Source organism: Asterias rubens, chromosome 10 (assembly GCF_902459465.1).
Source record: "Asterias rubens chromosome 10, eAstRub1.3, whole genome shotgun sequence".
In the NCBI taxonomy this organism is placed as follows: domain Eukaryota; kingdom Metazoa; phylum Echinodermata; class Asteroidea; order Forcipulatida; family Asteriidae; genus Asterias; species Asterias rubens.
In genome coordinates, this window is record NC_047071.1 from 14,721,909 (window position 1) to 14,747,126 (window position 25,218).

At 42.1% G+C, this 25,218-nt stretch overlaps 1 protein-coding gene across 2 annotated transcripts in view; it reads right to left on the reverse strand.

The window, feature by feature from the left end:
• LOC117295320 (dmX-like protein 2) overlaps positions 1 to 25,218 on the reverse strand; it is a 75,875-nt gene that overhangs the window by 17,718 nt on the left and 32,939 nt on the right. For both annotated transcript variants that reach the window (XM_033777894.1, XM_033777893.1), the window contains exons 11-26: positions 24,720 to 24,864; positions 22,950 to 24,313; positions 22,298 to 22,447; positions 21,209 to 21,416; positions 18,239 to 20,485; positions 17,314 to 17,379; positions 16,409 to 16,497; positions 15,626 to 15,814; positions 14,896 to 14,993; positions 12,319 to 14,339; positions 11,709 to 11,942; positions 10,697 to 10,875; positions 9,213 to 9,462; positions 8,378 to 8,582; positions 2,589 to 2,709; positions 681 to 785 (exon numbers count right to left, since the gene is read on the reverse strand). In XM_033777894.1, coding sequence (XP_033633785.1) covers positions 681 to 785; positions 2,589 to 2,709; positions 8,378 to 8,582; positions 9,213 to 9,462; positions 10,697 to 10,875; positions 11,709 to 11,942; positions 12,319 to 14,339; positions 14,896 to 14,993; positions 15,626 to 15,814; positions 16,409 to 16,497; positions 17,314 to 17,379; positions 18,239 to 20,485; positions 21,209 to 21,416; positions 22,298 to 22,447; positions 22,950 to 24,313; positions 24,720 to 24,864 — 7,671 coding nt within the window. The remainder of the gene's footprint in view (positions 1 to 680; positions 786 to 2,588; positions 2,710 to 8,377; positions 8,583 to 9,212; positions 9,463 to 10,696; positions 10,876 to 11,708; positions 11,943 to 12,318; positions 14,340 to 14,895; positions 14,994 to 15,625; positions 15,815 to 16,408; positions 16,498 to 17,313; positions 17,380 to 18,238; positions 20,486 to 21,208; positions 21,417 to 22,297; positions 22,448 to 22,949; positions 24,314 to 24,719; positions 24,865 to 25,218) is intronic.

Below are 25,218 nucleotides of genomic sequence, written 5' to 3' on the forward strand. Positions count from 1 at the left end.
GATTATCACATGGTAAAACACATGACCGCCACAAAATCAATCAGTCTATACGATAAGGCCGAACCCGAATTGGCGAATACGGCTCTGGCTAGATTGTTCGCATCGCCATGCGTTGAGGTATAGGACGTCCTTAGCAACACCCTTAGAAACAGCCGTAGCCGTAGCCGCCAATTCGGATACAGCCTAACAGTCACATTCATGTCACACTTCAATCACATGATCATTTCATGCAAGTCACATGGTCATTACCAAATTAACGTACAAAGCTTTTATGACATTCACAAAACTATAATGTGACATGCCATGTAAAATGAAACATGATATCGGAAAACATTTCAAAGGTTTATGTCAAATGCAACGCCTGAACCAAGCCTGATGATATATCACAATTGCCTCCATGCCCCCTTGTCATTGACTTGATGCCCTTGGTCACTGCCTCCATGCCCTCTGGTCATTCCGTTTTTTTAACCGGTTGTTTTAATCATTTATTAACTAAAAAAACAAGGGCTGACCTACATGAACACAAGGTATATCCCCTAATATACTTTTCAGGGTTTATGAACAACAATTTTTCACAGATTTTTCCAAGGGATACAAAATCAGAAAAGTTATAAGTAGGAAGAAAATCATGCCTGTCATTATCAAATAATTATTCCGAGGAGATAAGAAAAGCAACAAACCTTGTTGAAGCAAAATGCTGGAATCTTCTCCTGGTCCTTGTGGATGACCCTAACCTTGGAGGTCGTTGCCGGGGGAAATCCCGCCATACCTCTCACTGAATCCACCTGTAAATGCAACACAAATGCACCAATCAACGATTTGAAAGAGTGACTCAAACTCTGGTGGTGTTTCTCATCAGCAGAGAGCAAGTTCAGGTGGCAGCTGACTAGAGTCGACTGGACTTAAAGGCACTGGACGCTTTTGATAATTACACCAATCAGCGGCCTGAAACATAGACTTGAGCTCCGCTGGTGTTTCCCATCAGCAGAGAGCAAGTTCAGATGGCGGATGACTAGAGTCGACTGGACTTAAAGGCACTGGACGCTTTTGATAATTACACCAATCAGCGGCCTGAAACATAGACTTGAGCTCCGCTGGTGTTTCCCATCATCAGAGAGCAAGTTCAGGTGGCGGCTGACTAGAGTCGACTGGACTTAAAGGCACTGGACGCTTTTGATAATTACACCAATCAGCGGCCTGAAACATAGACTTGAGCTCCGCTGGTGTTTCCCATCAGCAGAGAGCAAGTTCAGATGGCGGATGACTAGAGTCGACAGACACTTAAAGGCACTGGACGCTTTTGATAATTACACCAATCAGCGGCCTGAAACATAGACTTGAGCTCCGCTGGTGTTTCCCATCAGCAGAGAGCAAGTTCAGATGGCGGATGACTAGAGTCGACTGGACTTAAAGGCACTGAACGCTTTTGATAATTACACCAATCAGCGGCCAGAAACAGAGACTTGAGCTCCGCTGGTGTTTCTCATCAGCAGAGAGCAAGTTCAGGTGGCGGCTGACTAGAGTCGACTGGACTTAAAGGCACTGGACGCTTTTGATAATTACACCAATCAGCGGCCTGAAACATAGACTTGAGCTCCGCTGGTGTTTCCCATCAGCAGAGAGCAAGTTCAGATGGCGGCTGACTAGAGTCGACTGGACTTAAAGGCATTAGACGCTTTTGGTAATTACACCGATCAGCGGCCTCAAAGAGTGACTTGAGCTCTGATGGTGTTCCTCATCAGCAAAGAGCAAGTTTGGGTGGCTTTTTCTCTCTTTGATTCGCCGTCGCCATGGTGGTTGCCATATTTGGCAATTCAACCGACTAATCATGTTCGATTGAAACAAAGACCAGGCATGCATTATTTAAATAGCAAATTAACTAAAGGTCAATGCACAAACTTGCTCCACGTGTTGGTTCATGTCCCAATCTTGACACTCGTGTCCTTTAGCAAGATACTTTAGCGCAATTGCTTAATCATTCAGATGGGACATTAAGCCCTAGGTTCAATGAACAAGGGTGCATGTTTCTGTCCTGTTTTCCGCACAATAGTTTTGTGCTTTCCTCAAGAATACAAAATTGGGATGTAGTAGTGCTTGGGGCAATACACTTCATGCTAAATTTTAGAAAACTTATTAGTTGGAAATAATTTTTTATGAATTTATTTAGTATTGGCAAGTTTCCGACCAGTTAACGGTTGGGGAAGGGTGACCTGTTTCTGCATAGCAAAATAGTTTTATTTTTTTAATTTTTTTTTTTGAAAAAATATCAAATTCAAAATAGTTCTTCAAGAGTTTATGTATTATTACATGTATTAGTAAAAACTAGTGTAAGACCAGTGACTGGTGGGGAGGGGCAAGGGTGACCTGTTCCTGCTGAGCAAAATAGTTTTGCGCTTAGCTCAAGAATACACACCAAAGGGACAAAGTACGCAATTGTAGCAATACACCTTGGCAAAAATTGTTGAAAACTGTTAAATGAAACTAATTCTTAATTAATTTAATTACTATAGTAATAGGGGATGCAAGGATGCACGTTTCACCCCCTGCGTCACTAATTACAACGATTCTCCTCATTAGAAAACACTCACTGTATCCTCCAGGCCTCTCTTCTTCTTGAAGATGTACGTAATGAAGATGTCTTGTACCACTTCCTGCCTCACTAAGTAGTTCCAAAGACGTTTAGAAGGGAGCGCAGTGCTCTGTTTACACCTGAGGGTAAAACAAAAGTTAAAATAACTTGATTACAGAAAAGTTTTTAAAGACCTGATTGAACGAAAATGTCAAGTTGTGAACTTTGCTGAATTTCATTTAAAATGTTTTCAATTAATGAGGAAAACCAGTCATATGACTACAAATAGATTTTAATTGTGTAAAAAAAAACGGTCAATTTGAATACCCTTATCCAACGCTCTTCTGAAAGATTCGCGAAAAGCACCATTACGAATCACTCATGTTACATGCTCATCATAGTTGGCAGCTCCAATTTGTATAGCCGCTTTGCTGCAGAGTTGAGGTACAAAAAAGTAAACTCCCAAGCATGACGTCAAAGCGTCATTTTTACGGCAGAAGTGCTTTTCAATTTTCAAAACTTCGAAAAATTCAGAAGTGTGCACCTATCAAAATTACATTTAAATGGTGAACAAACGCATTTTATACAAGTTAAAATTGCATTTCCGTCAAAACATTCCGCTCAAGTAGCTATTTAAAGGGTTTTTGATATATTTTGTAGATTTATGTTTTTGGGCCATGACATGAATCCCTACTCGCTGAGAATGAAGATGTATGTAATACAATTTACATATATTTTTATATGTAGAAGTTTCAGCTTCATTAGTCATTTTTTAGGAAAAATGATGAAAATCATTGAGCAACGTTTTTAGGAGAGTTGCGTAAATACGGAGTACACACTGTGTACATATATGTTAAAATAATCTTTTATCTTCTGAGATGAATGTTATTTTTGTGGCATTGTTTTACTCATTTGTCAGCAACTTTCACTAAAGCACTTGTTTGGTTGACCAAAGAACGTGTTTGGTTGAACTACATTAAAACAAACGAGAGAAAAAAGTTGCTACTTGAATTCCAGGAAAACAGAAAACATTTTTTACAGCGTTTTTTTTCTGATAAGCAATTAAAACGTTGTTTCTAATAAGCAACTAATTAAAACTTTGAAACCATATTTGCTATGTTTTCTGTCTCATTAAAAAATAAATCTGTCCTTCAAGCAATTTCTTTCATTTTCATGTGCAAGGTCCCCTTGGTTCTTTTACCAGAAAGATTAATTCTCTCTTTTCGGACCAATTAACAGCAACAACAAAAAAACATACAAAGAAGCGACAAAGACTTGGTCTATGCAAAGCAACTTTCACTACAGAACTAGTTTGGTTGAACTAGGCTAAAAACACAGGAAACAAAATTGTGCCTTGGATCTGTGAACAGACAAAAATATTTCATACACGGGTCTTTTTTCTGATAAGCACTTTCTTTTATTTTCATGCGCCTCATGGATGGCTACTGTTACAGTGCAAAATCCCCTTGGTCCTTTACCAGAAAGTTTCAATCATAATTTCTGGACCATAAAATTCAATAGTTAGAGTAAAAACACACATACAGAGAAAAGTATGAAGACTTGTTCCAGACCCAAAACGTCTATGCAAAGCAACTTTCACCAAAGAATTAGTTTGGTTGGACAATGCTAAAAATACGAGAGAAAAATAATTGTGGCTTGATTCCATGAACAGACAAAATCTTCTTTTTTTTCTGATAAGCAATTAAAACTTTGTTTCCAATTAGCAACTAATTAAAACCTCAAAACCGTTTCTGCTATGTTGTCTGTCTCATTAAAAACAAAAATCTGTCCTTCGGCACTTTCTTTCATTTCCATGCGCCTCATGTGGATGGAAAAAAGAAACCATCTGAAGCAGTATTGTAAAATCTTGAGACGAGTTTCGGGATCCGTTGTTGAGGTTTTTTTGAAGATTTTGTCTTTGTCCAAAGTCTAAGTCTTGGCATCGAAGGGCTCTCCAAGAGCTTAAATTTCATAATCGACCCCAGTTACCAGGACCCAATTTCATAAAGCCTGTAAGCACAAAAACTCAGAAAAATATTGCTTAGCAGAATCAGAATACCAGCCCGAAGTTTGCATTATTGTGGCTGATACCTGACTCAATGTTTTGCTTAGCAAAAACAAAATTGTCAAGCAGTCTTGTGTCAAGAGCTTTTCAAAGAGCCTAAGTTTCATAAAATCGACCCCAGTAAACAGGGCATGACACAGTGGGGGTTTTTTTAACAGTATGTTTCCGACCGCTCTCGATAGGAAGGTCTTGGCCCCCTCTCAGATATCCCAGTCTCCCCCTTTTAAGTCTTGGTTTCCAAGGAGAACCCGGTCTCGATCTTCTAGGGGACTCTCAGAATTTCTAGGGTCTTGGTCTCAGAATTTGTGGTCTCCATTACAACACTAACCCAAATAATATTTTTAATAATTTTTAGCCTTCGAGAAAGACTCTGCTAGGGTCGAAACGTCAGGCCATTAACTATTTTTTCCAAATAATATACATAACACGCATAGAAACACATATATAAATACATGTACTTGTACTTTGTACATGTTTAAACAAAGAAATAACATATACATAACACGCATAGAAACACATATATAAATACATGTACTTGTACTTTGTACATGTTTAAATAAAGAAATAACAGCTCTGCATGGGGGAAATATATATATATTTTTTGTTTTTGCCTTGAGGCGCTGACAGCTGTGAATCATGCTCTAAATGTGTGCCTTGTGTAAAGAATATACTGTCATGTAATAGTGTTTTCGACTTTTGACTCTTGATTTTGGAGCAGGAAGAACCGAAAACTTTGGCCATACAGCAGATACAACGTACGGGGTTCATTACATGATTCTCAAGGAACCTTTTTACCGTTTTGTTTTTTTGTTCAAGGAACATGACGATAACTGCCTGGTTTTTTTTGTGGATTTTTTTTTTTTCATGAAGGTTTTTTCAGATACATAACTATGCCTGAGTGAGGTTATGACCTGAAAGTCTTATCAAGGACATGGCTGAGAAACATTAAAAGACAAAACAATTATAGCAAGAACAAACACAATTTAGAGTACCCTCGAAAAGGATTTTCATAACTCTGACGTCTTGAGAAGGTAATGAGCGTAGAGTAGTGCTGGGCGAATAGTGAAATTTTGATATTCGGATACCGCTGGCCAACTATCCGAAATTAACCGGATATTCGAATAGTTTTTTTTCGCCGCTAGAGGGCGCTATATTGTTTTTGCCGCTAGAGGGCACTGTTCATTTGTGAATGAGATCTCATGGGCGGATTGATATTAATTTTAGACAGTATCACTCGGTTCATTCATAAAAATAACCGGATCTAATTTAAAGATGGCGATTGCTTTTTCTTTTGATCGTGATTGACTCTACGTGAAGGAAAACATTTGTAATCTTTGAACAAATTTTGCAGAAATGTCATTGTTTTAACTCTTCACGGAGGTGAGCATAGTTAAATACTTAGTTTATGCTGTTTTATGCTGTCTTAATAGAAGTTTCATAAGGATTCAGACAAAACATTCCTATCAGTTGTCGCCCGACGTCCACGGATATTCGGATATTTAAGAATATCCGGTTACTTGGTTGTTATTACAGAACTATACGGTTTATAAATAGGTATTCGCGCCCATTGCGGATATCCGGTTAAGAAAAAAAAGGCATTCGCGGTTACGGATAGGATATTTGAATAATTCGCCCAGGCCTAGCATAGAGGGTTGACTAACTCTTGCAATTAAAACTTCATTTTTGTTTAAGTAAACACATGATGAAGGATGAAGGATGAAGGGAAATGGTATATGGGAAGGGAAGGGAAGGGTTCAAGTGAAGTGCAGGGTATGAAGTGTCGTGGCCAAGCGGTTTAGAGCACCGAATTCAAACTCAGGTGTTTCTGATCAGCAGAGTGTGGGTTCGAATCCCCAGCCGTGACACTTGTATCCTTAAGCAATAACACTTAACCATTGCTTCGTCCTTCAGATGGTAAAGTTGTTGGTCCCATGTTGTATATATGCATGTAAAAAGAACCCGGTGCCTGGCTGGATTGGCAGCTAATCGCGCCACAGCACCTTGTAAACCATTACATGGTGCTAAGGATTAGGTCTTATATCTAAAACTACGGCCCACTCCTTGCAGTAATAATACCAGACGCTTTGTATCCTTTGGCAAAAAGTGCATCATAAATACAGTTAATATTATTATTATTATGAAGAGAGGGAAGGTGTATGAGGGAAGAGGAGGTTTAGAAGAAAGGAATAAAATGGTAGAAGGGAAGGGACAGGTACAGGGAAAGGGTAGAGTACAAAGGAAGGGGACAGAGCATAGGAAGGGAAGGAACAGGTACAGGGAAAGGGTAGAGTACAAAGGAAGGGGACAGAGCGTAGGAAGGGAAGGGACAGGTACAGGGAAAGGGTAGAGTACAAAGGAAGGGGACAGAGCGTAGGAAGGGAAGGAACAGGTACAGGGAAAGGGTAGAGTACAAAGGAAGGGGACAGAGCGTAGGAAGAGAAGGGACAGGTACAGGGAAAGGGTAGAGTACAAAGGAAGGGGACAGAGCATAGAAAGGGAAGGGACAGGTACAGGGAAAGGGTAGAGTACAAAGGAAGGGGACAGAGCGTAGGAAGGGAAGGAACAGGTACAGGGAAAGGGTAGAGTACAAAGGAAGGGGACAGAGCGTAGGAAGGGAAGGGACAGGTACAGGGAAAGGGTAGAGTACAAAGGAAGGGGACAGAGCGTAGGAAGGGAAGGGACAGGTACAGGGAAAGGGTAGAGTACAAAGGAAGGGGACAGAGCGTAGGAAGGGAAGGGACAGGTACAGGGAAAGGGTAGAGTACAAAGGAAGGGGACAGAGCGTAGGAAGGGAAGGGACAGGTACAGGGAAAGGGTAGAGTACAAAGGAAGGGGACAGAGCGTAGGAAGAGAAGGGAATAGACCAGTGATGTATTGTTAGCATCGCGCCAGTAAAATAACAAGTTTGGCAGTTTGGTTTTTTTGTAATACAATATTAATACCTTACTGTGTGATACCTTTCATAAAAAAAATGATGTTCAAGTGTTGACTTCGAGTCTAAGAATGGGGCATTATGAAGGAAGAGGGCACAAGGACAGTGTTGGTTGTGAACACGTTTCAAATGACAAGGACCATTGTGCGTATTATTAAAAAAACAAGTAATGAATGCATTTCCTTGGAACATTGTGTGGTGTTCGTTTGAATGTTTTCAGTAAAGTGCGCCTGATTACAGGATTTGGGTACTGTTTGTAACACAAACCACAATGTCCACAGATTTACATTAAACTTACACCGTTTGACGATAATGATAGTAGAGAGCGTACCTTAAAATATTAGTTGCTGTAGATTTTGAGTAATGAGTAAAACAACGTCATGAAAATGTGTTTTTACATGCTAAAATAATTGTTGTCTCATAAACAGTGCGACGAAAATTATTTTCATGACATTGTTTTACTCATTTCTCAAAAACTACAGCACCTCAGCAAGTATTATTTTAAGGGAAGCTTTCTACTATCATTATCTTCAAACTGTGTTAGTTTAATGTAAATCTGTGGACATTGTGTTTTTTGTCCTACAAAAAGTACATAGATCCTTTAATGCTGTATTATTATTATTATCGAAACGTCAAGTTAAACCAATGGTTCTTTTCAGAACCACCCCAACTCATTTAGAGATTGTTATTACATGGTGTTACCGCAAACTCTTCTATATCTTATCTCCACCATGCAAAGTTTCAAATCCTAATTATTATTATTATTATTATTATTATTATTATTATTATTATTATTCATTGTCTCTCATACCTGAAAGGTGTGTTAGTGGGTTCCAGAAGCCCCTTATAGAGCAGTAGGGCGGGGCCTCCAACAGCGCTAGGCGTGTCTACACTACACCCGGGTATGTAATCCACTGGGGGTCCAGCGAATAGATCTAGCTTCCTCATCATGGCCTGCTGCCACTGCTCCAAGAGCTTCAGAATGCTGTGTAGCTTGGGAGAGGAGACGGGAAGCTCTGTTGGAAGAAACAAAAATCGTACCGGGGTTAAATTGCTAAAAGAAAGTATGACTGGGCCCAAATATCGCGGCTCTGCTTACTGCAAAATTCTGCGCTTATAATCACCATTCTCTGCTTATTGTGCAATAGCCGAATTTTTGTGCTAGCTGTGTAAGCGAAGAATGTCTAGTTACATGGAGTATGCACGTGCACAAGCCAGAAATCCCTGCTAACCAGTGAAATAGGATTGACGTAAGCGTGGATTTCCCGGGTTCCATAAATGACGATTCTTTGCTTACGGTAAGCAGAACCATGAAATAGGAAGTTGCTAAAATTAATAAAATAATAAATCAAATATGTATTTTGACATTTATATTTACAAAAGTATTTTTGAAACCTTCACCCCTGTTGGCCTGTTTTGGCCTGTTTCTCCATCCTGATATTTTTTCTAACAACTTTTTAAGTTCGACCACACCAAATTTAATTTATATTTTATATGTATTTTTGGTATGTTTTAATGCATTCCTATATTGGAAGCGCCTTGATGATTTTTAGATTGCTGTATTTTAATCGAATCATACTTTGTATTGTCCTGTGGTTGCAAATAAATAAATAAAAAAACAGTTAAAAAACATATATTCAACTTACCAGCCAGTTCTATTCCGCTAGTTGGAAGGAACGTCTGTATCTTATGGAGTACAAGCTTAACGAAGGCATAGCGCATCAAACACCAACTGAAAGAGCTGGGGTCGGTGTGTTCCGTCTCACCGGGCTGGGGCAGGGAGTGCTTCTTGGGTGGTCCGAAGGGGTCTAGATCATCGTCGTAGTCTTCGTCGTCCGAGCTGTCGCTAGCGTCAGAGTCAAAGTCAATGCCCTCTTGATTGGGTGGGATGTAAGGCTGAGGATTATAAACCGTAGATAATATTCAGTGATTGTGCAAGGAGGCAAGGCATGATATTTGACTCATGAACGCATAGGGTTTTGAACATTTAAGTTGGGGAGGTAGCTTTCTGCTCTACCAGCTAGGTGCCTACATGTACCATCCAACGGCAACAGCCCCTGAAAAAAGATTGTAGCCCACACCTTGAAGTGGCTGAAGGCCTTGTGTGTCCGGCGACTTGCATAAAAAAAGTATAAAAAATTTAACTGCAGGCCTGAGGCCGGTATTAGTATTTGGCCAGTAAAACATATGGGGCTTGAAATAACAAGGGACCAAAGGCATTGTTTTTAGCATTGGGCCAGTAAAGTTACAACCAGAAAAGTTTGGCAGTCTTGTGTTTGTTCAGTTGAATACCTTACTGTGTAATATCATTAACAAAACAAAATATGTTCAGATATTGATATAGGATTCGGCTCTAGCTACAGGCGATCTCGGTGGTGGTCTTGGTGGTCTAGTTGGTAAGATTATCTGCTCTGGATTGCCAAACGTTGTTGGATCAAACCCATAGAGCTATATATATTGACTAGAGCGCTAACACCCCGTTATACACGCACTAAGGTTTTGAAGCCGTGTGGGCGCATCCATGTTTATGTACAAACCAATACAAAAGCTTGAAATTTTGTACGGCAATTGTACGGCTATTTGCATGATAGTGCGTTTGTTCTTTTCTATGTGTCATCGAAGCAAAAAATGCAGCAAATGTGAACGCACAATCTGCTGATGAGCGTACAAAACTGCGAGCGCCATGTGCGTCATGTTTAAAAGGCGCGTATACTTTTTTTAGTACATCAATCAAGTCGAACATACGGTTTTCGTAGCGCGGACGTGCGCGAATGGGCAGTCGCGTACGAAAGCGCACATGCCGAATTAAAAACAAATCGCGGCAATGTGTGTTCTCTTAAAATTAAAATCGTTCCGTAGTCACGCAACACATCAAACATGTCTGCGCTCAGGGTGGCTTCAAAACGCGGAGCAAGTTAGCGCTCTAGTCAATATATATAGCTCTATGATCAAACCCCACCGGAGTGATATGCATGTTAATGCATGTTTTTTTTCCTCCCAGAACTCAGGAACGCAACGAGTATAGAATGCATACACACACTGGTGTCAGGATAGAAGCAAGCAATATTCTTAATCCCCAATGCAAACTTAACATCTATTAGATGAGGAACTTAGTCTTTCTCAGTCTCACCTTGATCATGAAGTAATCCATGATGCTCGTCTCAGGAGGCACAAAGACATCTCTCGGGGTCGGTTTCTCTTCCGTGGCCGATGCTGGAAGGCGCCCACTACTTGCCTTTCCCATCAGACGTAACATATAACGGTTCCGCTGCTTAGTCAGGGTCTGGTCACCGGTGCTGCTTGTATTCGCTACCAGTCAGAAATTTGTAACAAATATTTTGTTTAACTTTCAGAGCTCTGTTTTTATATCTTTAAACTTATTCTTGACATTTGTATTTATTTAATCACAAAAGATAAGCGTGGAGAAAGTAAAATAGTTTAAAGGGTTTTGATACCTTTTGTAGATCAAGTTTTTGGCCATGACATGAATCCCAACTCACTGTGATTAAATATGTATGTAATTTAATTTACCTGTAGAAGTTTCAGCTTCATTAGTTGTCAAGTTTTTGAGACAAACAGTGATGTTTTCAGGAGAGTCGCGTAAAATAATTTTCGCAACATTGTTTTACTCATTTCTCAAAAACTACAACACCACAGCAAGTTATATTTTAAGGGAAACCATTTTCATGTTCAAACCGTGTAGATTTAACGTAAATCTGTGGACATTGTGTTTTGTGTTACAAAAAGTACCCAAACCGTTTAAGTCTAGTTGGGAAAGAGATTATTTAAAGGCAGTGGACACTATTGGTAATAACTCAAAATATTTATCATCATAAAACCTTTCTTGATTACAAGTAATGGGGAGAGGTTGATGGTATAAAACATTGTGAGAAACAGCTCCCTCTGAAGTGACGTAGTCTCGAAAATCAAGCATCAGAAAGCACACAACTTCGTGTGACAAGGGTGTTGTTTCTTTCATCATTATCTCGCAACTTCGACGACCGATTGAGCTCAAATTTTCACAGGTTTGTTGTTTTATGCATATGTTGAGATACACAAACTGTAAAGACTAGTCTTTGACAATTACCAATAGTGTCCACTGCCTTTCAGTCTTGTTGGGAAAGAGATTATTTAATACTCACGAGCAGATTTGGGTTGATCTAGTACTTTAGCACCACCGCCGAACACGGAGGACCACATCTTGGTGTCCAGCGTATGAGACGCAAGACGAAAGAGATCACTGGCGTTCCCCGTTGTAAGAGCGTGCACCAGTTGACTCAGGTAGACAGCAAAAAGACTCTCGCACAGAAACACGTTAGGGGTGGCCGAGTCTTCGTCCCGCTCGCTCACGAGTAGCGCTTGTAATGTTTCAACTCCTGTATGATGAGTTTTAATAGTATATTATAATATAACAAGTTATGTGAGATTTATACTTCACTTTATTTATACTACTTTGATTTCTCACGGAGGCAACAAAGGCGATTGCCTCCATGCCCCCAGGTCATTGCCTTGGTGCCCTTGAAGTGCTCAAGTAGAAATTAACAATTTCCTCATAGGGTACCCTTTACTGAGAAGAAAATGCCTTGGTGCCCTTGCACTTAACAAAATACGTTACCAGCCAGAGAGAATACCATACAGATACCACAGTTGCAACTAGAGCACCAGTCATTTCTTGGCCAAGAAATTTGCTAAGCAGGAATTTCTACTTTATTAAATTGGGCCCAGTAATAAGAATAAGCACAAAGGACTCACCTGGCCATTTTGCTGGTAATGATGTAACAGTCAGCATTCCCTCGTTACTAGCGTTTCGCTTCCTTCCACTCACACCAACCAGGTTACCCGAACCAGAACGGTACATCACATTCGTGTTGCGCCCGTCGTAAGCATCCATTCCAGTGGACTTGGTGTACGTATCGGCCCCGCTGAAGCTATCGCTATCGCAGAGTGTCTGATAGACGCAGGCGGAGAGTGCCATACTGAGTCGATGGATGGTGAGCACTTTACTAATGTGGCGTTTGGGGCTCGGAGGCGCAGTCAGATCCAGGATGGAGTTCAGAATATCGTGAATGAAATTCCGTAAGTACATGATCGGATCGGTCATGACCGTCTTACACGTTGCGATGCTCGCCGAGAGGAGAGGCAGAGTGGTCGGAAGTGGGAGAGGGGTGGATAACTGTCGCTGTAGGCTTTCCTGTTGTATCTCCTGCGTCAACAGGAGCAGTTCTACGGCGACCGATGTCAACCCACCTCCATTCAATCCGTAGATGATCCCGTAGCTCATTAAGCTTCTCAGCAGATGATGGTGGCATTTCAGCCACTTTTTCCTCCTGGCTGCACGTTGTCGTTTCTCCTCTAGATCGATCCAGCGGGCGTGCAGAGCCCGCTCGGCCAGACAATCTATATGCTCCAGTTCCTGATCGGCTTCATCCCCGGTGTCCTCCGAAGCTCCCTGGTTCCCCGTGACCCCGTAGTTGCATAGCTCTTTCAGCATCTCCACCTCGTGCTCCAACCACATGTAGAGCTGGTAGCGGAGCTGGCCCCCTTCCACTTCGAATCCAGTCGCCAATGTTCTGAGCTCCTCCATCATGATTTTCAGACAGGACGAGAACTTGAGCTGCTGGGCGAAGACGTCGACAGTGCCTTCCTCGCTCTCGGAGGACTGTCCTCTGCTGACAGTTTTCTCTGTGGTATGATCACCATTTTGTAGATGGTTTGGAATGGCGCCCTCTGTTGGTTTATCGTCCTCTTTCTCCTCTTCTTCGCTCTCATCGCTCCAGTCCAGTTTTAACTCGTCGTCAAACTTTCCTGCAATAGGTTGACCCCAGTCCAAATCTAACTCAGGCTCCGCTCTACCATTGGTCAACGGTTGACCCCAGTCCATAGACTCTGGGTTCTTTTTAGTGGGTTGGTTTGTGAGCCCCGACTCGGTGAAGCTACCTATAGTTCCTGTGCTTATCATTTCAGTACTGATTTCATGGTTGGTCTTTGTGTCTACCGTCACTTGGACATCCCCGTTTTCACACGAATGAATGCCATTGGATTTCACCGGTGGAAGCTTGGACAACACTTCTAGGGTGAGCATTGGGCAGCCTGCCGCCGAGTGGGCATGCGCCGTCGCAAAGAACATCTTCCTCTCCAAGTTTGTGATCTCATCCTTAATGAAACTATCACCTTCTTTGGCGACAAGCCCCGACCCACTTCCAAATCCTGTGATCAGGACAGACATGCCTGGTTTGTCCTGGTCAGCAAACTGTCGACGCATCAGCAGTGGATGCGTCCTCAGATGGTTGTAGAAGTTGAAGACGTCAGGGTTCCCCCAAAGTTCATCGTCGACCTCGTGGTACTCCACATTGTTTTTTCTCCTCACCGGTGGGATGATGAGGGTATCCAACGCCTGGGTGTAATCTTTCAGCATCCAGTGGGCAATGCTTCTCAGGAAAGGGTCCTTGGACGGTTGAAGGCCTTCAACTCGGTTCCCGTTGCTGTCGGATCCCAGGATGTTGCGGTAGAGAATCTCCTTCTGGGCGGTCGGCATCTCTAGGTCTTCCTCGTACAGTCTGGCGATGACCATCGCAAGCTGAATGTCCTCCAGGTTGTTCAAGCAAACCTCGAGGGCGTCCTTGAGAGATCCAGCTAGGAGGAAGAAGGCTGCTGCATGCTCAAAGCGTTGATGTCCCAGCAGAGCGTAGGCGTTCTTCAGGGCTGCCTTACGCCAGCGTTCAATGCTGAAGTTGTTACTAAAGAACTGGGTCATTCTTTGATCACTAACAGACCTGTATGTTAATTATAAAATTAAAAGAAACAGCAACATTACCAAACACAATCTCGCACTAATATTTAAAACAACATTTTTCAAACTTCAAACTTGAGTAGGAGATTTTGGGGGCCACTAGGTGACAGCAGACTCACCAGGTAAGTCCATTGTTCATGGTAATGTGCGCGTGCTCAGAACTATAGTAACAATGGAATTTTACCTGGTAAGTCTACTGCCACCTATAGTTCCAAAGTCTCCCATGGCTTGAAAACAGATACTGAGACTAAGACCAGGGCACAATTTCCTAGTGCTGCTTTATGGTAAGCAGATTTTCGTGCTAACTGTAGCAGAAAAGCATAAGCATAAACATATTCCACAGGTTAGCTCGAAAATTAGGCAGCCATCTTGTGCATTCACCACGGATTTGTATTGTTAAGTCCTTCGTTTTCATACAGTAAGCACCGGAAGATGCCTTTTCAGGTGCTTACGATTAGCAGCACTATCGGATGGTAGGAATCAAATCAGTCGTTAACCAGTGCTGTGAAATTAGGCCCAGAAGAAACGTTTCTACGTACCTGAATAATCCCCAGACTAGCGTCTTCTTCTTCATGGCCATGTAGAAGAGAGCGGCATCCAAGGGATTCTTATTCGCCTGGAACTGGGCTTTGGCAAGCTGTCCAGAAACATCACCATACATTCATTATAATATTATTATAATGGCCTTTCATATAGCGCTCATATCCATCACTCAGAGACACTAAAGGCGCTTTAACATTCTGTATTTTCCTGCAAGGTATTGTCGAGCTACATTTTAAAAGTATATGCAGCCAATCAAACCAGGAACACCGGGTTGAACAACTTCTTTTTCAATAAGAGCATTGGGTTCTTTTTACATGCAGTAAATAACACACTCGACCAACGGCTTCACATCCCATCCGAAGGATGCAGCAAAAATGATAAAATAAGTCTCAATTTTAACTGTTGTGTATTTTTAAAACCATATTTCTATTTTTGCTCATGTCTTTATCCTGCATTTTAATGTGTGTTTTTTTTTTAAATGCAGTTCAGTTAAGCTTAGTTAATGGTTAACAGTCTTGCTTAAGGACATAATTGTCACGACTGGGGGTTCAAACTCACACTCTGCTGAACAGAAACACAAGAGCTTGAGTTTCAAGCTTGATGGTAACTTTGAGTCCTTAGCAGAGAGTACCAAAACAATTTTAATAGATTTTTTTTATCCCACTCGTTTCAAAGGTATTTCCAGCAATCAAAGGACATTAAATAGATGTTGCAGAGGAGTCTTACCTTTTCTATGCATCGTTTGAGTGTGATATCATTGCGGATCCACCATCCAACCCCCATGGCCCTCAACTCAGCCCATGTTGGTTTGCCCATCTGATTCCCGGGTATGACGGACAGGAGTTCTTCCTCGGCTTCGGAGTGGAAGGCCCAGGCAAAGTGTGATGTGGCAAGACCTTGGCGTCTCAACTGAACCTGTTGTCAAAACAAACAGGACAGGAAAATCGTTGTTGTTGTTTTGTTTTGTTTTTTAAATGATCGTTGCAAAGCTGTCCTTGATTTAGTCTCTGAAATAACTTAAAAAGGAAGTTCTAGGTTTGGTAATCACTTGTAAGATTAATAGCAATAAAAACTTTGAAGCCTTTCGAAGGTAACAAAGCCTTTTGAGAAACGTTCCATGCGAAGTAATGTGGCTATGGAAAAAGATATTAGTTTTTATCTCCCCGAATTGAATCCGAGAAGCGCTACTGTACGTTAGCACAAAGACGTACTAACGTACAGTTATTGTTGGTTTAAAAAACCCTGCTCTGCAATTTGGGGCTGTATCTACTGTTTTATCTTAAATTTTTCATGAATTTGATTTGAACTATGAGAAAACTAAAAATAATATTTAACAAAAAAGTAATTAAACTTTTTATTGGCTGTATTTTTGTATTGTCAATATTATGTTTTGTTATTTTTTGTGTTTTTGTGGGGTTTTTTTTTGTGGGGGGGGGGAGGGCGCTAAAAAAAAACCTGGATGTACTGTATGGTTAAAAACAGAAAAATCACAACCCTTGTATTACTTACTTGTTGTCTTGGTGGCATGGAGCGTAACTGACACACATGGAAACGCATGGCAAGAAGAAATCGCAATCCACATTCATCTAGCGTCTCCCCTGAAAGAAGATATATTTTTTTCAATTTTTAAAGGCCGTGGACACTATTGGTAATTGTCAAAGACTAGTCTTGACAGTTGGTGTATCTCAACATATGCATAAAATAACAAACCTGTGAAAATTTGAGCTCAATCAGCGACGAAGTTGCGAGATATTAATGAAAGAAAAAAAACACCCTTGTCACACAAAGTTGTGTGCTTTCAGATGCTTGATTTCGAGACCTCAAATTCTAAATCTGAGGTCTCGAAATCAAATTCGTGGAAAATTACTTCTTTCTCGAAAACTACGTCATTTCAGAGGGAGCTGTTTCTCACACTGTTTTATACTATCAACCTCTTCCCGTTACTCATAATCAAGAAAGGTTTTATGATGATAATTATTTTGAGTAATTGCCTATAGTGTCCACTGCCTTTAAGAAAGATGACCTTTTGTACGATAGACCTTTCTCAAGCCAGTAAACATGATATCTTCAAGTCAAAGCAAATGTGCTGTATATCCTCATTACGCCCAAGTTTAAAATTGTCAAAACGTTGTATCTCCCTTAAAATAGCCTGGATGTACGCACAAAACAAGTACACATGTTGTATTTCCTAAAAGAGCTTTAAATTGCCCACAAGTTTGACATTGTCAAAACTTTGTATCTCCCTTAAAATAGCTCACACCGAGGTATGACAAATTTGCACTGCGCATTTTCAGGCAAGATATAAAATTTCTGCAAAATTGTTGTTGTTTTTTGCACTGACTCGACGATACTGCCCTAAACATAATAATATCATATGCAAGAAGAAAATGATCCGATATAAAAATGACATGTACCTGCATGAGCTGATGTAGTGCCTGCAGTGGTGGCATATCCCGCACCATCTTTCCCAATCGCTGTGCCTATGATAACAACAATAATCAGAAACCTTCCAGTTAATAGGCCAAGTTAAATTTGAATAACATCAATACAGTGATCAAGTATCCAAGTCCAAACTTTTTGGGGTGTTTAGATTTATAGCCACTTTTTAATGTTGTTTTGGCAAGATACCAAATTGAGATTCGGCAATCAGGAGTTCCGCCCTTTTCTAGAACTTAGTTTACTTAACCTTTCTTTATTTATTTACACATGAGTTTGAGTTATTAGAAAGAGATAGGGTGTCGTGGCCGAGTGGATAAGAACACCGAACTCAAGCTCTGGTGTTTCTGTTCAGCAGAGTGTGGGTTCGAATCCTGGTCGTGACACTTGTGTCCTTGAGCAAGACACTTTACTATAATTGCTTCTCTCCACCCAGGGGTAAATGGGTACCTGTGAGGTTGTCCTCGCAGTTTAAATGACCTCATAACAGACTCACTTTACTTTTTCAGTGTGGAAAATTATATTATAATGCACGGGTACGAGCCTTTTTCCCATTGTTTAATATCCAACCTGCTACCCCTCAGAGGCGCTACAAATGCTTATCGGCGCTTTACCAAAATGAACAGGTCCTACTCTTTGTTCCCCTCACCTGTCGTTATGAATGGTTGATGATAACGAGTAGGCCATTTATCTGAAGCCCCATCACTTAGCCTCAACTACATAGGGCTACCAACCATAGAATTTGTATCAACATTTTCTAAGTTAACAAAGTACCCCAGTGCACTCAACTCCTGTCATTTGTTTGTGGAAGGTATGGGTAGTGGACTGATTTTTTTTTAACATTCATGGAGAGTTAAGTCAGTAAGGGTTTCACATCTAAGAATATTGAAAAATAGTATTTACCTGTTCCAGCTGTGTTATGAGTTGTCACTTCAGTCTTTGTGGAAGCCACAGTGTCTGCCAAAGCCAAGAGATTCATCTGATCCAAGCTACTTAGTCCTGGTAAATGCATATGGGTTAAGTAGTTGGTAAGTAGTCGTAGCTGAGCGATGCCAAAATACGTCACATCGTTCATCTTCATGGTGACACTATTCATCCGATCGCCTCCGGTTGGCTCTGCAAAGACGTCAAACGTTGGCGGGGATGAGGCATCAACGCTGTAGGAGAACAGCTTTGAGTATTCCGCGTTGGGGTCTTGGGGTGAGGCGAAGGATCCGACATTGTTGGCTTTGGTTATACTGGGAGTCGACGAATGGGGGGGTAGAGATTCTGCCTTGTCAGCAGATATAAGGGCATATAGTGGCAGTGGCGGGATCGACATCAGTTCAATATAATCCAATTTGGAGTCATCCAGAGAGGGTTGATCTGTAGGGCTGTTGCTGACTGATTTACCGCGACCGGAGAAGGCGTCTTCCGTTTCGGAGAAGGAGTGGAGCGAGTCGCTGTCGTTGGTCATGAGAGCTTTCTGGATTGCACTGTCTCCCGCGAAGCAACGCACCAAGTGTGCCAGGATGGCCTTGACGCGACGTACCTTGCCACAATTCAACAGCTCCATCAGCTGCTTTGGATGGTACTGCGGCAAGACAGGGCAGGCCATGTAGGAATACTCGAATATCCCGACATCAGACGTTAACTCTTCCGCCTCGGCTGATTCCGATGTGGATGGCTCCTCGATGTCGATTCCAGCGAACCTTGTGAGCTCAGAGTAGGACTGTTCACGGTCCATTTTTGTCATCGGCACCGCCAGGATATTCACGGAGAGATTGGACACCGAAGAGAGTACTGATTCTTTGTTTGTCAAGCTGGGCCTCCTGCCTGCGTCGGTGTCACGTCGTGCCGATTTCTTTTTAGTGGCAGCCGAATGTTGTTCAGGCCCTTTCCACTGAGAGTAAACATGCATCTCATTTTGCATGCCGACCATTAAGACACCAGGCCGCACCCAGGACAGCATCTTTGTATGGGGAGCGATACCGTCCACGCTCGACAGCGTGATTGTCCAAAGCGGCATCCACTTGGGTCTTAAGTCCTCCTTAGCTAGGAGTGTGGAGCCATGACCTTGGGTTTTCTGGTTTACCAAGATGCTCTGTTCGGGCAGCTTCTCGTGGTTAGCACCGAGATGGACATTTGCTCTGTTTGGCAACACTTGGGCGAAGATTATAACTCTGGTGCCAATTCCTACCGTGAGCATGTAAGAGCCATCTTCTTTAGAGACCCACATTATCTGGACAGGAAGCGCTTTTTTCTCTTCTCTTGGAGACAGCTTTGGTTTCTGAATACGGCCAGCTCTTGGGCTCAGATTGACGTTGGTGAGGTCTAGCGCCGTGGGGCTTACACCGACAGTAAGATCTCGAAGATTGATAAAGTCCTTCACTTTGGAGCTACGCTTCATCATCTTATAGTTCAGATCCTCAATATTGCTTCCCGTTTCGGGGTTCAGAGGCTCTAAATCCAGTAATCCTAAATCGAGTTTGTCCTCGTAGACCCACTCTGCTCCTCCGCTCGATTCGCACTCGAAAATGCTGGCCTGCAGTGGAATTTCCTTTCCCTCGCGTCTGCGTACTGGTGACTTTGGATCTAGATCAGTTCGATAGACACATGCAATTCGTCCACTGTAGGCACAGCTGAGTCCAACCGGAGTACCCGGTACCTCCACTGAGCTGGTGGAGTCGCGGTCCTGCGCCAAGAGCTTCCATTCTTGCCAACGATACGAGGCTTCGGCCAAGACGTCCCCTCTTAGCTTCTCACAAGCCTCGGCTGACGAGTCAGACTCTGACCGTGCTCTGATGGACTCCAGCTCGAGTTTCAAGTCCAGAGCCGTGCGGTGGACCTTGCTGGGATCGACGATCTTGCAACACCAGAAGCGGAGCTTGCCATCCGAGCACGCCGTGGAGAACATGTAGGCGGACATGATCGCAGGGTAGATTGTCGAAGAGCTGAGATGGCTGGTGGATGGGGTGGCGCTGATGACCTCAACGCCTGGGGGAAGGGCGAGTTGCTGGGTGCAGATCTTGTGGGAGTATGTACGCACCTTCATGGTGGTTTGAGGAGCGCTGCTGGAGTCAAATTGAGGAGATTCTTCACTGTCTGAAGAGTCGACGGAGGAGTCATCTGGAATGTCTTCAGTTTGCATCTCTTTTGCTTTACTTTGAACTGTCGGGAAAAAAAGCAAATGACGAAATTATGAAACTGCTTAGGAGGTTTGAATGTGTCTTGTAAGGGTATGATTGTATACAGAAAATAAATTGTCGATGGTCCCACCAAATGACCCATTACAGCCCAAACTTCTGTGATTGGAGCTACTAATTTTTATTTTTTATTTTTTAAGACAAAATTAAAGCCAACTACTTCATTCAAACAAAACAGTCATATTTGTCCATTCTTCCAACTGTTTTAATCAGTATTTTGTTCCTAACTTAATACATGTATGTCTTGTCTTGACAATGAAATAATGAAATTCGCCAACAAAGTGCTATGTACAAACCAAGTCCTGCTCTCGTCAAATTTTCTTTGTTCAACCAAAAACTATTTAACAATTTACCTGATAAGTTTCCCTTGCGGTTTATTACTTGATATTTCATGTTTTTCTAATGACTCAGAATTCTTTGTAATGTTGTAAAGTTTACACACACAAAATATCAACAGAAAAGGGAGACTGCCAACATAGGGCTAGATATAGCTCAGTTGGTAGAGCGCCAGCACGTTTATCCGAAAGTCGTTAGTTAAAATTCTGCTCTAGTAAGTTTTGTTTTATTTTCTTTCCCCCGTAATTTACCCAGTCAGTTTCCCTTGATGTTTATTACTTGATATTTAATATCTTTTAACGGCAGCTCGGATTTGTTTGTAATGTGATAAGTTCCCCACGGTAGTTTTTACCTTCTAGTACTTTGGCTTCTAGATGGATGTACCACATGTGGACAACAGAGACCCCTTCCTGATCCTGATCCAGAACCACCAGATAAAAGCGGTCTGCGTAAGGCCTGGTAGCATCGATGGTAATATTAGGAGGCGCTGTTCCTGCTGGTGCGTGCTCGGTGACACTCTGATGGGGAAATATGTGCATCAGCTGCACGTTGTGCCAAACCTTTGATAAATGAGAAAAGAAATAAGTAATAAAAGTATTAATAACAGCTCTTATCAACGCAATTCCAAAAATTACCATTACACATACAAACAAGAACAACTTTAGCAGAGTGAAAACACTACAATAAATGGGTTTTGAGATTGCACTTGAAAGCTTCAATCCAATGGTCTTTGGTAACTTGTTCCAGAATTGGCCCGAACATGCTGAACGATCCTTCGTCTAACCGATTATTTTATGTTTTAACCCATTAGAGACTTTGCTGTGCAGTGCAATCATTGACATGGTGACCCAATTCATCTGACGTTATCATAACAATAATTTTGGAAGCGCCATTTTTTAAAGTCATTCTCCATATGCGGTATTTTAGGCGACGCAGCATTTTACATATTAACGAGTTGACTACCATAATGGCAAGCATGAAAACAGTAGCAGCGTGTGACGCTGGTGCAATGGGTAAAAACTCTGATTCATCTGATGTTTTGAAGCCAGTGGACACTATTGGTAATTACTCAAAATAATTATTAGCATAAAACCTTTCTTGGTCACGAGTAATGGGACGAGATGTTGATAGTATAAAACATTGTGAGACACGGCTCCCTCTGAAGTGCCATAGTTTTCGAGAAAGAAGTAATTTTCCACGAATTTGATTTTGAGACCTCAGATTTAGAACTTGAGGTCTCGAAATCAACCATCTAAACCCACACAACTTCGTGTGACAAGAGTGTTTTTTTCTTTCATTATTATCTCGCAAGTTCAATGACCGATTGAGCTCAAATTTTCACAGGTTTTATGTTTTATGCATATGTTGAGATACACCAACTGTAAAGGCTAGTCTTTGACAATTACCAATAGTGTCCACTGCCTTTAAGGTCCTCTCATACCTGTTTTGCAGAGAAGAGGGCATCCAACTCAATGATGCACCCTGGGCGTGCCGTGGACTGTAAACTGATAACATTAGGCTTGTAGTGGTGGGTTCCTTCCGATGAGGGGTCAATGAACTTCTTGATCGGTGAACTGCTACTCAGATACCCCTGTAAATGAAAACAGAGTCCAGTCCTTGTTTTATTTGGTCATATTCCCTATGTGCAATATGACAATAATGAATACTGAAATCCATCCACTAAAAAGAAGTCAGACTATTTGTTTTATAAGCTTTCATTTTGTGGAGGAAAACAAATATTTAACAAAACTAACTAGATCAACTATGAAGCACAATGTGACCCTACAAAAAATCAACTTTAAAATGGGGGAATATCATGGTGGAAAACAAATCAATGTAATGGCATAAATGCTGATAGCGTCATTGACTTTGAATTATTACCATAAATTGTTTCTCTTCATCCAGTTGTTCAATGGACCATTGTTTTACATTGAGAAATGTCAAATTTGGCTCTATTAACATACCTCAAATTGAAGTAATTAGAATGTGGAGTACAAATTTAAGGCATTATTGACTTTGAATCATTACCATAAATTGCTTCTCTTCATTCATTTTTACATAAAGAAATGTTATACACTAGATTATTAACCTACCTCAAATTGGTCAGTTCCTGGAATGACTTCAGTGAGAAGGGAGCGTGCATCGATAACCGTCTGAAACACGCGCAGACTGTATCCATCAGAAGCCACGAAGCACGCACTGGGCGAGTTGGACAACGTGCCCAGGCAAGAGCTGGGCAAGAGACTTGGGAACCATGCCACATGGGAGAAGGCCGACAGGAATGGGGAGTTAATCCGTGCCAGCTCTACGACCCCACTGCTCTTGGTGAGTGGCCCCACTGGGAAGACCCTCCAGAGGATGAGCTCACTGCAAAGTCCCGTCGGGGCACTCATGTCCGGCCAGTTCATCTCCTGATTCAGTTGCTCCATGATCTTATCCGGGATGATGACATCATCCTTGCAGGTCAAGTCCACCTCAAGTTCATCCATATCGGTATTGAAGTTATACAACAGCATAACTCTTTGATGTTCGCTTTCCGACAGAAGGCTCCGACCGAATAAATTGATGGAGCTTCTCCTTCTCTTCGGGGATACAACGTCTCCTGGCGACACTTTTCGGGACGCTGTCGACAGTCTGCGGGACCGACATGAAACGATTTCAGGGTCCACCTCAACGCTGGGAATGTTGTGATGGGAGGAGGTGAGCAGGAGGGGTAAGACAGGGTGGCAGGAGATATCGTTGAGACTAAAGCGGTGGCCACAGCACCTGGAAGTGTGGGCGACGTTCAGCACAGTCTGGAACTTGGACGTCTCAGAGAAACTGATCTCCCACTGGTTCAGTGTCCCGTTGGAATGTTTTGAGAGCATGGAGACTCTGGGAGTGAATGCATAGATGTTGACGCCTGCCGGTACCATGCCCAGCCGCTGGGAGAAGCTGTAGCTTGGAGTCATGCCAGGAAGTTCTTCTCTTGGCGAGAGAAGATTCGGCTGCCTCCTGCTGGCTCTAGGGTCCATAGTCAAGTTGCTCCTGTACAGGACTAGATTACTGCACAATGTCGTCGCGTCGTGAATCGGGAAAGCCTGTGGTATCCGACACGAGAAGCTAACCTGGGGTTGGCGATGGACTCCTGGAATGGCTTCATCGACCCAGTCGACCAACCACAGCAGAAAGGACCCATCGATCGGATGAATACTAAACAACATGTCCGGGCATTGGTTCCACTCTCGCAGCATGTCGTCGAATTTCTTCTGAAGGCGACCCAGAGGTGTGGACCCGACTTGGGCGATACTAGCAAGCTGTGGAAATGATGGGAATGAGCCCAGATTCCCCGGTCTGGCGAGTGGTCTGCTTCCGTTCGCATCGGTGTCGACGGTCAGAATCTCAGGTGGTGTCATCCGACCGGATTGGCCCGACTCATTCTGCGTGGACCCTGATGTCCCAGAGTCATGCTCGTCGGCTTTAGAAAAGTGAAAAATAGTAAACAATAGTTTATTGAAGACGAATGATATCAGCAGAAACTATGATGAGTAATAGTCCTGAGTAAAACTTTGAGTAAAATTAATGAAACTGGCTGCAGGTCTCGGTTTGACCTTGTGCTTGACCTGGAACATCCCTGGCGTTTCATTTCAGGTTTACAGACTCTGTGCATCGCCAGAAATACAAAACTACAGGTTTAGACACAATGAGTACTGTTCATTTCTCCTTCGGTGACTGCTTCATTTCTTTGAACAACAAAAATGAAGGCTCAATGAGATTTTGAGAAAATCCTGAAATCAGAAAAAATCCAGCAAAATCAGAAAAAATCCAGCAAAATCAAATCCTTGACCATAGCCAATCACATTGACTCCTGATCATCAACTTACTCGTAACTGGATTCTGATTGGTCGGATCCCCGCCTTCCTCCGCTCCTTCATTCACTCCTTCCCCGACCCCTTCATCCTCAGAGTACGACGACGCCTCCGAAGAAGAATCTTCAAGATCACTCTCTGATTTATCATCTTTATTGATCTGTAAAAGGGAATAAACATTTTGGTTATCACTCTCAAAATTATTGGCAACAACAAATTTGGGCAGCTTGCCATAGTAAAAATAATTTGTAAAAACATTTCACTTCGAAGTATTACTGTCAGTAACGTTTCTCAGAAAGCGTATTCCGATTAGGAATTATTCTTCCTGCAAAGACATAGTTATGAATTTTCGGCGATATCTCAAAACAAGACCACCTTTTGAAATGAAACTGCAATTTTGTTCAAAGTTTGTTAAAACATGTTTGCCCCAAACAAGGCTAAAAGCCACTATAGGTAAGGGGCTACAAGTAGAAAATGATTACAATGATGATTGAAACAAAATAGCAAACTATTT